Genomic DNA, 14,732 nt, shown 5'->3' with positions numbered 1-14,732 from the left:
TTTTATACTTTTACTTGAGTAAAAAGCTTGAGTTGATACTTCAACTTCTACAGAAGTCTTTTTAAACCATAGTATCTATACTTCTACTTGAGTAATGAATGTGAATACTTTTGACACCTCTGTAGATTACAAGAAAGCCATCTTGAAATGCCCACATGGCTTTAACAAAGGGTCATAAACCTTACCCTATCCCCCACAGTCAGGAGGATGCTTATAGCAAAAGACAAACTATACAGTTTATACATTCTATATAGTTTATATGGTGTGTGCCAACATATACTACACTGGCGTGGTACTGCATCTGGTCCACTTCAGTAAGGTAGACACGCCCATTATAAATCAAGGGAGCACTAGACCAAGTGATTGTGTGGGTCTTCCTCTTTCATGCACTTATCCAGTGGTTTCATTTAGAGTGCTGTGTGTGGCATTGCCAGTGAATCTCCTATTGTGTTTTATTGTCTATTGTTATTGTGCGCTCCACTATTGTGTGCCCTATATTGGGTTGAAATACCACCTTTATCTCCAGTGTCCCTTAGATACTAGGTGGCTGTTGCTCCCTGTGTTGGGTCTCATGCTCCCCTGTTAGCACCATTCATACTGTGGGTGTTCCCTTTTTAAAAGATGTCTTGTTTTACACCATGATTGTAATAAAGTGATATTTTATATACTTTTCTAAACACCTTGTCTCTGACTACTCTGTGGCCTGTCTACCTGCAAGAAGGGAATCCCTGTTCATGATAATCAGCCAGCCAGGCTTGCCTTGTTGGTATCAGTAGACTCTTTAGGTGAAAGTCCTAAGGCGTTGTCACACCTTGTAATGTTAGGCCCCCCGCCGTTGACCGGGTTACAATCTGATTCATTTGTGTTGTGGTAGCCTTTGGACTTACATTTCACAACTATAACATTATAATGTTAGCTAGCAAAACCGAAGGAAAATAGTAATGTATAGCTAGCTAGCTAGCATGCCATCAACTCAGGCTAACAACGTCTGGCTGGCTGCTATTAAGTTAACTTACGTTAGTCAACAACAACATTTCTTGACCAGAAGTCTTACCTTGTAACAATTTCTAAATAAAATAGTTTTGCTCACCACAGGTGGGTCCAAGCACAGTGTTACAGGGGTACTGGCACCTGTTGGATACTCCCCAAAACCGCCAATGGATAGATGAATCACTTACTTAGACAAATGTATTTGTTGTAAGTTCCATGGATAAAGGTGAGCATGCCAGAAATGTAAATGTAAATGTACACAGTCTGTTTGTGTCTGTTTAAACAAACTTTCAGCATGTAAATCAAGTGGCACTCCCACACACACCCTCACTCTTGTGTCATCCTTGCCACCCCACACAAACGTCCACATCTCTCTCCTGTGGTCCAGTGTCTCTGCAGGAGGGAGCATGGCTCTGAGTCCACATCTCTCTCCTGTGGTCCAGTGTCTCTGCAGGAGGGAGCATGGCTCTGAGGCCCATCTCTCTCCTGTGGTCCAGTGTCTCTGCAGGAGGGAGCATGGCTCTGAGTCCACATCTCTCTCCTGTGGTCCAGTGTCTCTGCAGGAGGGAGCATGGCTCTGAGTCCCAGACCCACATCTCTCTCCTGTGGTCCAGTGTCTCTGCAGGAGGGAGCATGGCTCTGAGTCCACATCTCTCTCCTGTGGTCCAGTGTCTTTGCAGGAGGGAGCATGGCTCTGAGGCCCATCTCTCTCCTGTGGTCCAGTGTCTCTGCAGGAGGGAGCATGGCTCTGAGGCCCATCTCTCTCCTGTGGTCCAGTGTCTCTGCAGGAGGGAGCATGGCTCTGAGTCCACATCTCTCTCCTGTGGTCCAGTGTCTCTGCAGGAGGGAGCATGGCTCTGAGTCCACATCTCTCTCCTGTGGTCCAGTGTCTCTGCAGGAGGGAGCATGGCTCTGAGTCCACATCTCTCTCCTGTGGTCCAGTGTCTCTGCAGGAGGGAGCATGGCTCTGAGTCCCATCTCTCTCCTGTGGTCCAGTGTCTCTGCAGGAGGGAGCATGGCTCTGAGTCCACATCTCTCTCCTGTGGTCCAGTGTCTCTGCAGGAGGGAGCATGGCTCTGAGTCCCAGACCCACATCTCTCTCCTGTGGTCCAGTGTCTCTGCAGGAGGGAGCATGGCTCTGAGTCCACATCTCTCTCCTGTGGTCCAGTGTCTCTGCAGGAGGGAGCATGGCTCTGAGTCCACATCTCTCTCCTGTGGTCCAGTGTCTCTGCAGGAGGGAGCATGGCTCGGAGTCCCAGACTCACATCTCTCTCCTGTGGTCCAGTGTCTCTGCAGGAGGGAGCATGGCTCTGAGTCCACATCTCTCTCCTGTGGTCCAGTGTCTCTGCAGGAGGGAGCATGGCTCTGAGTCCCAGACTCAGACTACTGTCCACATCTCTCTCCTGTGGTCCTGTGGTGTCTCTGCAGGAGGGAGCATGGCTCTCCTGTGGTCCAGTGTCTCTGCAGGAGGGAGCATGGCTCTGAGTCCACATCTCTCTCCTGTGGTCCAGTGTCTCTGCAGGAGGGAGCATGGCTCTGAGTCCACATCTCTCTCCTGTGGTCCAGTGTCTCTGCAGGAGGGAGCATGGCTCTGAGTCCACATCTCTCTCCTGTGGTCCAGTGTCTCTGCAGGAGGGAGCATGGCTCTGAGTCCACATCTCTCTCCTGTGGTCCAGTGTCTCTGCAGGAGGGAGCATGGCTCTGAGTCCACATCTCTCTCCTGTGGTCCAGTGTCTCTGCAGGAGGGAGCATGGCTCTGAGTCCCAGACACATCTCTCTCCTGTGGTCCAGTGTCTCTGCAGGAGGGAGCATGGCTCTCCTGTGGTCCAGTGTCTCTGCAGGAGGGAGCATGGCTCGGAGTCCCAGACTCACACTACTGTCCACATCTCTCTCCTGTGGTCCAGTGTCTCTGCAGGAGGGAGCATGGCTCGGAGTCCCAGACTCAGACTACTGTTCACATCTCTCTCCTGTGGTCCAGTGTCTCTGCAGGAGGGAGCATGGCTCGGAGTCCCAGACTCAGACTACTGTTCACATCTCTCTCCTGTGGTCCAGTGTCTCTGCAGGAGGGAGCATGGCTCGGAGTCCCAGACTCAGACTACTGTTCACATCTCTCTCCTGTGGTCCAGTGTCTCTGCAGGAGGGAGCATGGCTCTGAGGCCCAGACTCAGACTACTGTTCGTGGCTGTTCCTGTTCTGTTGTACGCTCTCCTGCTCTGCTCCTGGATGCTGTGGGACACAGGGACGCTGAGGGACGCAGGGTGAGAACACGTGTGTGTGTGTGTGTATGTATGTGTGTGTGTGTGTGTGTATGTGTGTGTGTGTGTGTGTGTGTAACAGTATGTTTAACTGTTGGCAGGAGTCCCTGGTTCTACGCTTCCCACACTTCTCATGGATGTGTCTCACTGAAACACAAGTTCCTTTCTGTGACATCAGTCCAGATGTGAGTGAATCTCAATGTTGTTAAACACCTGTAGAAATGTCTGTACCTGATCAATTCACAAAATGACTGTCTACTTGTCTCGTGGTAACGACTAACTACTGTCTTGAACAAGAGATCCTAATAAACACCTAATAAACACTTTTTGCTGGCCGATTGTTGTAATTCTGTTCTGGAAAATGTAAACACACTCTGCTCCTCTGAAAGTCTCGTATGCTAGTTTTTGAATTGAATGGATGCAAAATGCTCATAAGATGTCCCAATGCCTCAGTACATCTTGTAAGAAACGTTTTATTTTTGGCAAAGGTATTGTCACTTAAAATGCTAATTTTGTGTATATGCAACCTATGGTCTTACGGACTTACACACATTTATGCTTTCCTGTTAAATGATATTTGTGTGGCTCCAAAGCTGAATGAAGACGTACATTTAGAGTCTGGTTCTCTTTATCACACATGAGTATATGAGAATGTTAACTGCCTGTATTATAAAATAATATATATATTTACATTTAATATATATAAATGATATACATTTCCAAGTCGTTTTTCCATTAAAAAAGCCATAGAGACATGCATATAGGCAACATTGCTAAACTATTGATATTATTATTAGTTTTATACCAGAACTGTGTTGTTTGGTGTCTCCTGGGGCAGTCATAATCACTGCTTAATATTCATGCAAGGAAAACTGTCTCTGGGTATCTAAGGGTTAAAACTGTCTCCGGGTATCTAAGGGTTAAAACTGTCTCCGGGTATCTAAGGGTTAAATCCGGGTCCAGGTATCTAAGGGTTAAAACTGGGTCTGGGTATCTAAGTTCAAATACCCAACACATACCCAACACTCTCTCCCTCCCACTCCTTCTCTCTCCCTCTCTCTCCCCCTTCCCCTCCCCCTCCGTCTCCCTTTCTCTCAGGATAAAGCAACAGTATCTTGTAAAGGAGGTGACAGAGTTGATGAACTGCCATCACAAAGTCAACATCACCCTGAGAGAACAATACAGGTAATGTCTGATCAGGCCTCAGATTCAGATTCAGATTCAGATTCAGATAACGTTTATTGCCATTATGCTTGACACATGTAGGAATTTGCTTTGGCATTACAGTAGGTGCGTTCATGCTTTTTTCACATGTATTCATGAACAACAACAAATGCGAAAAACAGGACAACACAGTACAGACAACAGTGCATTGGATAGTGCTATATATATAAAGTGCAGTGCAGAGTTTTTCAATGGGTCCAGTGCATATTCAGTCCTGAGCAGACTTGGGGGCGGGGGGAGGGGGAAGCCAGAGTCATTTAGCAGCCTGGCGGCTGAGGGGAAAAAACTGAGCCTGTGGCGGGCCTTTACTGTTTTAGGCAGCCGCAACCTTCTTCCAGAGGGAAGCAGGGTGAGGAGGCCGTGGCTCTACAGGTGTTATGCCCATGTGTGGGGCTTGCCTGTTTGTTTACATTTGCCTTGCAGGTAGAATGGAGGCTGCTGAGGCTGCCTATTTGAGTGGCACCTGTTACAGTTACTGATGAAAATATAATTAATTTCTCTCCATATACCCAAATATGTCAACACGGAGAATCACAACAAAACATGTCCCAGTTTTCATGCTACTACAGTAATGTGCATAACACTGTATGCTTAGCAAATATCAGACAAACATAAAATACTCTATCCAGTACAGGAAAATACAGTACAGAAAATACTAGACATTATCCCTTCACCTAGCTGGATCTGGCCAGAGAATTTCATCTACATCACAGGCGATATCCTCATTGGCAAGACAACGTGGGAAGAACCGTCTTGAATTTCAAATCCATCCTTGTACAGCTGCGGCGTCGATTTGGTCACACGCCTCAACATGGCCTGAATGAGACCAGAGGCCTGTAATGGCCTGACCTGAGCCCGGAGATCGTAAACCCTCCACCTCCACCACCATGCCCAGAAAAACTCTTCAATTGGGTTTAGAAACGGAGAGTATGGTGGAAGGTATAGCACTGTAAACTGTGGATGGTGTTGAAACCAGTGCAGAGTGGTGGTATGACACATTGTCTCAATGTATTGCATCTGGTGCATTTGGTTTACTGCTGTGATGATGTTGTGCAATCGGTCCAAAAATGTGAGACTGTGAAGTGTGTTGTAAGGGCCTATTGGCGGAGGAGGACCCCATTCTGTGTAACGGCAGCGCAAAGGGTGATGTTATCCCCGTGTTGCCCTGGGACATTTATTATAGCCCTGTGGCCAATGATATTTCTGCCTCTCCTTCTTGCTTTTGTAAGGTTGTGTATATGAATTCATGCGGGATTTCCTCAGCATCCATCTGTAAAACTCTCTGAAATACAGTGAAAGACAAGATTGTGTAGTTCAGCATAGATCTAGTATGCAATACATTTACATGTAAAAAGGTTACGGTTATGTCTGGTAAACATTTTTGTCATTGTTACTCTTGAGTAAGTCAGACTGTCTGGGTTAGATAAACACACTTAACGACATCAACCTGATAGACAATGAAAACCAGTTTTTCTACTTGAAGGTTGACATTGGCTAGACATCAGATACATTTAAAGGATCGCAAAGACCTGATTGATTTTTGTGTTCCTTTTCCACCTTTGTGTCTCTAAAGCCCCTTTCACACATAGTTCCTTGTTAATTGCATGGAATCCCAACCCGTGTCCACCAGTGATTTTCGCCGTTCACAAATGAGATAAATGCCCGACAATTACCGGGTTGCTCCCTTTCACACATGGCTCCGACCTGGGTCTTGAATCACGCATTCAACTGGATGCAGAACTGGAACGAGACAGACGCAAGAGACTGCCATATACCATATATATCTGCCATATATCATACCTCCGTTTTATATGTATTTATCATCATATTTGTCACATTAATTTAACAGCGAATCAACTCGTATTATGCTTACCATCACCAAGTTCGCTTGCCAACTAAATTACCGTTGATATAAACATACTATACTAGTCCAAAACCACAGTATGGGAGAACTTGGTGATGGTAAGCATAATACGAGTTAACTCAATTAGACATATTGCTATGCGCTCTGCGCTGCGGGCTCTCTCCCTGCTGACTGCGTGATGCAGGACAACTGGGAGGAGATGGTGTGGGTGCACTGCTCCGTAATGCGTCTATATCACAAAAATGTACATTTCATAAGTAAGTAAGCTAGCTAAGTAAGTAATCTAGCTAACTATGATTGGAAACAAAGTAGTATCCAGTTGTAGAATTATATTTATCATTACTTTGGCTGATGTGATATGGGTTAACTAGCCAACTCTCTAACATCAGCGGAGCGAACCAAAAGTACCAAGTGAGAAACTACTCGCTGTGATTGGTTAACTTGTTCCATGTGAAAACGTCTTACGTCTCCTAAAACTCTCTACCTCCCTCACTCCCTCCCTCTATCCCTCCCTTCCTCTTCCCCTCCATCCCTCCCTGCTTCTCTCCATCACCCTCCCTCTCCCCGTCCATCACTCCCTCCCTCTCTCTATCCCTCCCTCTCTCCCTCCATCTCTCTCTCCCTCCCTCCTTCTGTCCATCCCTCTCTACCTCCCTACCTCTCTGCCTCCATCCCTCTCTCCTGTAGGGTAGGACTGCGATTCTGCTGTGATGCCACCAAAGATCTGATTCTGACCCAAGAGAACACTCAACTGGGCCAGAAGATCAAATATGAGAGCAACCAAAAGAAAACTAAAACTGTGGACAAGAATCTCTACAACATGCTACCACAGGTCAGTGCGTGTGTGTGTGTGTGTGTGTGTGTGTGTGTGTGTGTGTGTGTGTGTGTGTGTGTGTAACGATGGTCAAACAGGCAAACTTCTTTCAACCAATTCTTTTTATTGATCTGCATGGAAGACATATAAAACACAAATCTTCCTCTGGTCTGCAACTCTTGTGAATCCATTAAGATGGCAGCCATATTCTGCTACCACCGTGTATGTATATTTCACATCAGGATAATTTGTTTACAGAAAGAACACAAATTTCCCTCAAACATTACAAATAACAATTACAAACAACATGTGGAGCAACATACCTGCATGGAAGACATATAAAACACAAATCTTCCTCTGGTCTGCAACTCTTGTGAATCTGCGCATTCAAAATAACATACAATAAATGTTCTGTTTCACATCATCACAATACATCACATCATCACAATACATGTAAAAACAAACAGCACAGTACTACACCAACATTTCCACCCTACATTACAAGATTCTCCACACAAACAACAAAACACGAGGAGCATTTTACATCGCGCACATACCCATTAAGATGGCAGCCATATTCTGGTACCACCGTAAGTACGGCAACAACAGAAGGACAAAAGAACGCGCAGACCTGCAGTACACCCAAACTCCAAAGGGGGCTCCAACAACAACCAGGGCTGCTCAAGCACGGAGAAACTCATCTACATTCACCACAACTAAACATACATTCCCAACTCTGTTACATGTGTGTGTGTGTGTGTGTGTGTGTGTGTGTGTGTGTGTGTGCGCGTGCGTGTAAAGGGAGTAAAGGGTGTTTGTTCACGGTGCTGTTGTATAATGTGTGTTTGTGTGTGTGTGTGTGTGTGTGTGTGTAGAGTCATCCCTGGGGTACAGAAGTGTTGGGTCGCTGTGCTGTAGTTGGAAGCGGAGGCATCCTACAGAACAGCAGGTGTGGAGCTGAGATCGATAACGCTGACTTCATCATTAGGTAACTATCGCCATCATCATCATCGTCATTAGGTATCTTCATCATCACCATCACCATATATCATTGAGTGTAATGTTACAGTATATGCCGATGCCCTACCCCCCTCTGTAGGTTTAACCTGGGTCCAGTCAGTAACCATGGTGATGTGGGTAACAGAACCAGCCTGATGACTATCAACCCCAGCCAGATCAGAAGGGGGTAGGAGAGAGTTCTAGCACACACACACACAACATTTTATTTTTTGTAAATTTTTGATTTTTTTTTTGCGACGCCTTTATCCAAAGTGACTTACAACAAATACATTTGTCTAATTAAGTGAATGAGCTACCCATCAGTCATCATAAGAAAAACAAATCTATGCTAGGACAGGGTGCCATTGGCAGTTACCATGCTAGAAGAAGGAAGAATTACTCCCTGTCGAGGCGGTTTGGGGCCTGGCCATTGCTTGCAAGTAGGGAGGGGCTGTTCCCTTTGTCGCCCGGTTGGCGAGCACCAGGGTCTTGAATCTCATGCAAGCTGCTACCGGGAGCAAGAGAAGGGTGCGAAGGAGGGGGGATGACATGGGACAACTTGAGGTTGAACACCAGACCGGCGACAGCATTCTGGATGAGCTGCAAAGGTCTGATGGCACACCGTTTGTCGTATATATATGTACATCCTGGATGGAGGGAAGCTTACATCCGGTGATGCGCTCGACTGTCCGTACCACCCTCTGTAGTGCTTTGTGGTTGACAGCAGTGCAGTTGCCATGCCAGGCAGTTATGCACCCAGTCAATATACTCTCGGTAGTGCCTCTGTAAGAAGTGTTAAGATTTGAACAAGATGAAATTAACTTATTCAGTCTAGAGAAGTAGTAGAGTAGAGAGAAGTAGAAGGAGTATTCCAGCAACGTCGCTAAAGGAAAAACCGGTGTAAGTCTCGCGAGACTGGATTTTCCTTTTAGCGACGTTGATGGACGACCCCCCAGGATTCACCACTCATTCCAAATGTATTTACACACACACACACACACACACACACAAGCACACACCATATCACCCCCCCACACACACACACACACACACACACACACACACACACACAAACACACACCATATCACCCCCCCACACACACACACACACACACTCACACACACACACACACACACACACACACACACACACAGACAGACACCTACCTGCATGAATACATAACTGGCTAACGTGTCATTATGTGTCTCCATAGTTACCGTAACCTAAAGAAGAACGCACGGCTGTTGGCCCATCGTGTGTCTGCATACGGCGATGCCCTCCTCCTCATGCCCGCCTTCACCGACACATCCTGCACTGAGGTCTCGTTGGCTGTACACCGCGCCCTTCAGCCTCTGCGGCCCAATCAGAATGTAGTATTCTTCAACCCGGACTTCCTGTTGGACTTGGAGAAGAACTGGAGGGGGAGGGGCCTCAAGGAGCTCCGCCTCTCCACTGGTCTGATGCTGGCTAGCGTGGCGATGGAACTCTGTAACCAGGTGTGTGTCTGTGTGTGTGTGTGTGTGTGTGTGTGTGTGTCTGAGAAAGAGAGAGAGAGAGAGAGAGAGAGAGAGAGAGAGAGGTACAGTAAAGTGATTTGCTTTACTCTCTGACAGGTGCACCTGTATGGCTTCTGGCCCTTCCCTATCGACCTATCAAAGAAGCCGCTGCCCCACCATTACTATGACAACGTGGGTCCAACGTGGGTGCATTCCATGCCTGATGAGTTCCTGCATCTTCTCCAACTCCACACCCAGGGGGTGCTACAGCTACACCTGGGGCCCTGCCCAGCTACACCTGGGGCCACCCTACACCCTAACACCTCGACCCTACCACATAACCCCTAACCCACACACCCTAACCCCTAGACCACACACCCTAACTCCTAGACCCTAAGCCCTACACCCTAACCCCTAGACCCTAACCCAGGGGTGGGCAAACCTTTTGGCTCAGGGGTCACATTTGATCTTGAATACCAGATGAGATTTTGTGCTCCATTCTCTTTTGAAAACACGACATTCACTGTCGCTTTTCGTTTTTTGCAATGGCTCATTTTCGGACTTCTTCCACACACTGTAGGATCGAGCAGAGCAACAAGCAGGAACAGGCAGGGGGTTCCTACTTTTACTGCCATCTACTGGAATTATACTGTACTGAAAGTAAGTGAATAATCTATCCACTAGTCATAGCAGGAAAAAGTAATCTATGCTCAGGCCAGGGGCCTTTGGCAGTCGTCATGCGAGAAGAAGGAAGAGTTAGGGTTAGGTTTAGAAAAAAATAATATGACACTGGAGAAACAGTACAGGGAGGGTAGTAGATGTCTCAGGAGAAACAGTACAGGAGGGTAGTAGATGACTCAGGAGAAACAGTACTGGGGGGTAGTAGATGTCTCAGGAGAAACAGTACAGGGGGGGTAGGAATCATGAAACACGGGACGTGATGTTATACTGTCCATTGTGCCAATGGATGGTACGCACATGAGGTTTGCCTTGATGTTGAGAGTGGCATGGGAGCTGTATCTCAGACATGGGAAGGATGTTAAATTTCGGGACACATCGTCAGTAGAGTACCTTTGAATCATGGGGTGTTTCGGCCTTTTCAACACTAGTCACCCTCATCTAAGGCGGCCAGCTACAGGGTGATCAAGCCTGAGCTTGTGTCCCATGCCCAATCATGAGAATTGCCTGGTTGTTTAAATGGCGCAGCCCACGGGACTATGCAAGGCAGGGGTGTCCTCTTCCCTGAGTCAGGCCTAGAGCTGACCGCATACCTTGTTCACCCTCCTCCTGGAGGGTTCTGACCTGGGTTCTCAAGTGGGAGTGGGGGTAGGGGGGATTAGTGAGCGGGTCATGTTGCTGTTCTTTGAGCCCAGCAAGGGTCCTTCCGCTTTATCCATATCCACTGGCTGCTTCTTTCGGCCGCTTCAGAGAGTGATCTAATTGTCTGTCGCAGAGCCTGTCCATGGATGCCAAGGTCTTTCAGCAGCCTAATGGTGGAAGAAGCCACGAAACCTCTGCATCCCACTTCACCCGGATAGACTTTTGCCTTCCATCCTCGTTGTTGAGCGTCTGCTGCCAGTTCTGTGTAGCGCAGTTTCTTGCGCTCATAGGCCTCTTCAGCTGAATTCTCCCACGGGACTGTGAGCTCTATGATGTAAACAGACTTCAGTGAAGGGGACCAGAGTACCAAGTCTGGTCTAAGGGTGGTGGCTGCAATCTCGGGTGGAAAGATTAGTTGCTGGCCAATATCGACTAGCATCTTCCAATCCCGGGCCATGGCTAGCTGTCCAGCTTCTGGTTTGGTTGGAGGATGGTTGGACTTTTTCTGTCCCTCTCGGATGAATGTTGGTGCCGTGATGGAATTGGTTGCTTTCAAGGGCAAGGAGTTGGTGGTATTCCTCTTGCTCTCAAGAGCTGCTGCCAGGCTCTTGAGGACCTGGTTGTGCCTCCAGGTGTAGCGGCCTTGTGTGAGGCTGGTCTTACAACCGGACAAGATGTGTTTGAGAGTCGCTGGAGTTGGGCAGAGGGCGCAGGTTGTAGTAGATGTCTCAGGAGAAACAGTACAGGGGGGGTAGTAGATGTCTCAGGAGAAACAGTACAGGAGGGTAGTAGATGTCTCAGGAGAAACAGTACAGGAGGGTAGTAGATGTCTCAGGAGAAACAGTACTGGGGGGTAGTAGATGTCTCAGGAGAAACAGTACAGGGGGGTAGTAGATGTCTCAGGAGAAACAGTACGGGGGGGAGTAGATTTGATTTGATTTGATTTGATCTTTATTTATCTCGAACATTTCAACCATAAAAACACAGACATTTGTAATAACAAAAAATAACAAAACTACATTTAAAAAGAAAAAAAACAAAATAAAAGAAAATACAAATAAAATAAGATATAAATTAAAATAAAATATATCTTCCTAGACATGGAAGTAAGTCAACAATGGTTTTGTTCGAGAAGGGACAGTCCCCTGGACCACGGCCGAGTGGGAGAGCCAGTCACCGGCGTGCTCCGACGCTACAGCATTCACCCGGGAGTTACGCAAGATATTCAACACCTCCCGGGTGATATCGGGGCACGAAGCCGGTCGGCTGCTCACGGCTTGTCGACAGGGGGATCGCTCGGTGGCGGACTACTCCATAGAGTTCCGCACCCTGGCTAAGGAGCAAGAAAGTACGGTGGCCGACAAGGGCAAACGCGCTGCAAATACCGGAAACGCGCTGCATATAGAGAAACGCGCTGCATATAGTTCACAACACAACGGAAGTGTTCTCACAACACAACGGAAGTGTAGAAAACGCTGCAATTCAGTTCACAACACAACGGAAGTGTTCTCACAACGGAAGTGTTCTGGGGGGGAACGATAAGTGGAACGGACCGGAGACGTGTTTTTGAAGTTCCGAAAAGCAGTTCTGAAGAGGTTGTGGAGTGAAGAGGCGACATAAAAGGTACATATTATATTTCTTATTTATGTCTGCAGATAACATGTGCTGTATTTCAAACCGAAGGGCTCATTCTATGCCCTACACCCTATGAAGGGTTCGTAGAAGCTTGTGCAGTGGAGGGATTCTTTATTGGGAATTCACAGCCGACTGAGGCACTCTCCCCTCCCGCGACGGAGGGTTATCAGCCTGGCTGGGGTTCCATACTATAATTGTGTTAGTATTAATGTTAATACTATAATTGTGTTAATATTAAATAATAAACCATATTACCTGCCAGTCATATGTATGGCTCCTCAACAGCAAACCAACGAATCGAAAGCTGGTGGTCATACTTCCGCAAACAGAGGTGTCCTCAACTTTAAAAAATATTTCTTACACCCCTAGTAGGGAACACAGTATATCTTAAAATACCCATGGAATTTCATTCGTTCTGATTACTTGGTGGTACATCTAGTTGTTGGAGCATTGATTTCCATTCCACTGAACTGATCAGAAACACCTTAAAACACAGAGGGACCCCTTCTATTTAGTAAATACCTTTTGTGGCACTGCAGGTTTTCTGTTGTTTGATGATCATAATGCTAATTCTAAATCCATTACATGGAAATGCATCACCTACAACAAACTACATCTCTAATTTGAGTGTTTTTTCAGATCTCAATTCTGGATGGACCTCATGAATGAGGGAGAGAGATTTGTTCAGTGGCAGTCATGAGCACACATGCCTAGTGCGGTTTGTGTTCATGGGTGTGCTACAGCGGGACCTTGATGAATGCAGGGAAAAGTGGAACACACACACCATCAGACCTGTTCACCAGTCTCGTTGTCCATCTGGGAAACCAGATGTCATGTACAACCTGCCTCACAGGTTTGGTTCTATCAATTAAAATTATTTTTTCATTCTTGTACTTCTACATTCACAATTCACATGTACTTCTAATTGTCTAAAATGCAATCAACTGTAGTTGCCTGTTGAGTTGCTTTCAATTGAAATACTTTTCTCTAAAAAAGGATTCTTTGATACAATGATACATTTATAACAACATGTTTTAATGAAAACAGTACAGTTAGTGTGCCAGTTAACTGTTACCCACAGGTTTGGCGGAACTGACTGTGGGTTCAAAGTCCCACCACACGAACTGGGCCAGTTTGTTTCGGAGTCTACCTACAGTCCATGTGGAGATCAGCATCTCCAGGGACACTTTGAGAACCTGCAGAGAAGGCTTGGTCTGATGCAGGCCTTGACCTGGCAGTCTGGTGTACAGAACTATATCAGACTGAAGAACATGGCTGATATGTCATGATATGTGAGTACACATTTCAAAGAACAAAGTTAACCCTTTAACTACTGAAATCTAGTTAAGCCAGTTTAGTTTACTGTAGTCCAAACCCTGGGGAATTTTGTATCCCAAAGTCCATGTTGTTCTGAAACTCATTGTAATTCATGGCCATCGGTATCTCTATTGTGTTGGCGCAGGTTCTGCTCATTGGGAAGCGTGATGTCCGCAGAAAAAGCAGTTTGGGTGGTGGCTGGATCCCAGAGGGAGGCAGTGCGTCGAGTCCTGTGGCGAACATGAGGATGTCCTGGAGGAAGATTCCTGTTTGTTTCTCTGAAAAAAGTAGATTTAGTTTAGTTGTAAAATATAATATTTCAATGGAACTGCCAGCAATAGAAGATGATATCAAGATGACATAATTAAAAGATCTGGGGACTGTTCAGGTCTTCTGCAGGGTAGGGAGTGTGTTTATGATGAGATAATTAAAATAAACCTTCTGTGTCAAGAAGATAGTCTCTCCAGAATCCAAGTACACAGGTTTCTTCCTGTCGCCTTGTGCACCCTGCTTCACTGAGCTGAAAAATAAAAATACCTACGGCTTAAATTCAGATGTCAATCCTTGTCTGGTTTCTTTGAAAAACATTAGGTTTAAAACATACAATACCAGCACATTTGGCATATTGGTGCACACTGCCCGTAAACATTTGACAAAGATGCAAGAAATAAATTGAAAATCCACACAATTCTGAGTAAACTAGCAAATGTGTAAAGGTTGCATCTGTCAACACAGCTTACCTGTAGAAGTTGTTCTGACCCCGGGCACATTTGTCTTGTTCCTGGACTGCGGTTTGTCCTCCATCCTAGTTTTACCC

General features: G+C 46.4%; 1 protein-coding gene across 1 annotated transcript; it reads left to right on the top strand.

Moving 5' to 3' along the window:
• Positions 1–3,135: 3,135 nt before the first annotated feature.
• On the top strand, positions 3,136–13,352 carry LOC308150189 (alpha-N-acetylneuraminide alpha-2,8-sialyltransferase-like; the record flags this gene model as incomplete). The annotated part of the gene is made up of 9 exons (XM_080523048.1): positions 3,136–3,248; positions 4,344–4,430; positions 7,021–7,165; positions 8,023–8,135; positions 8,247–8,333; positions 9,361–9,643; positions 9,761–9,929; positions 12,099–12,311; positions 13,342–13,352. 9 exons carry the CDS (start codon positions 3,136–3,138, stop codon positions 13,350–13,352), a joined length of 1,221 nt encoding a protein of 406 aa, XP_080379174.1.
• Positions 13,353–14,732: the final 1,380 nt, after the last annotated feature.

This window comes from Nansenia antarctica, assembly GCF_963989245.1.
Source record: "Nansenia antarctica genome assembly, chromosome: 2".
Taxonomy (NCBI): Eukaryota; Metazoa; Chordata; class Actinopteri; order Argentiniformes; family Microstomatidae; genus Nansenia; species Nansenia antarctica.
This window is presented reverse-complemented; position numbering and strand designations above follow the sequence as displayed.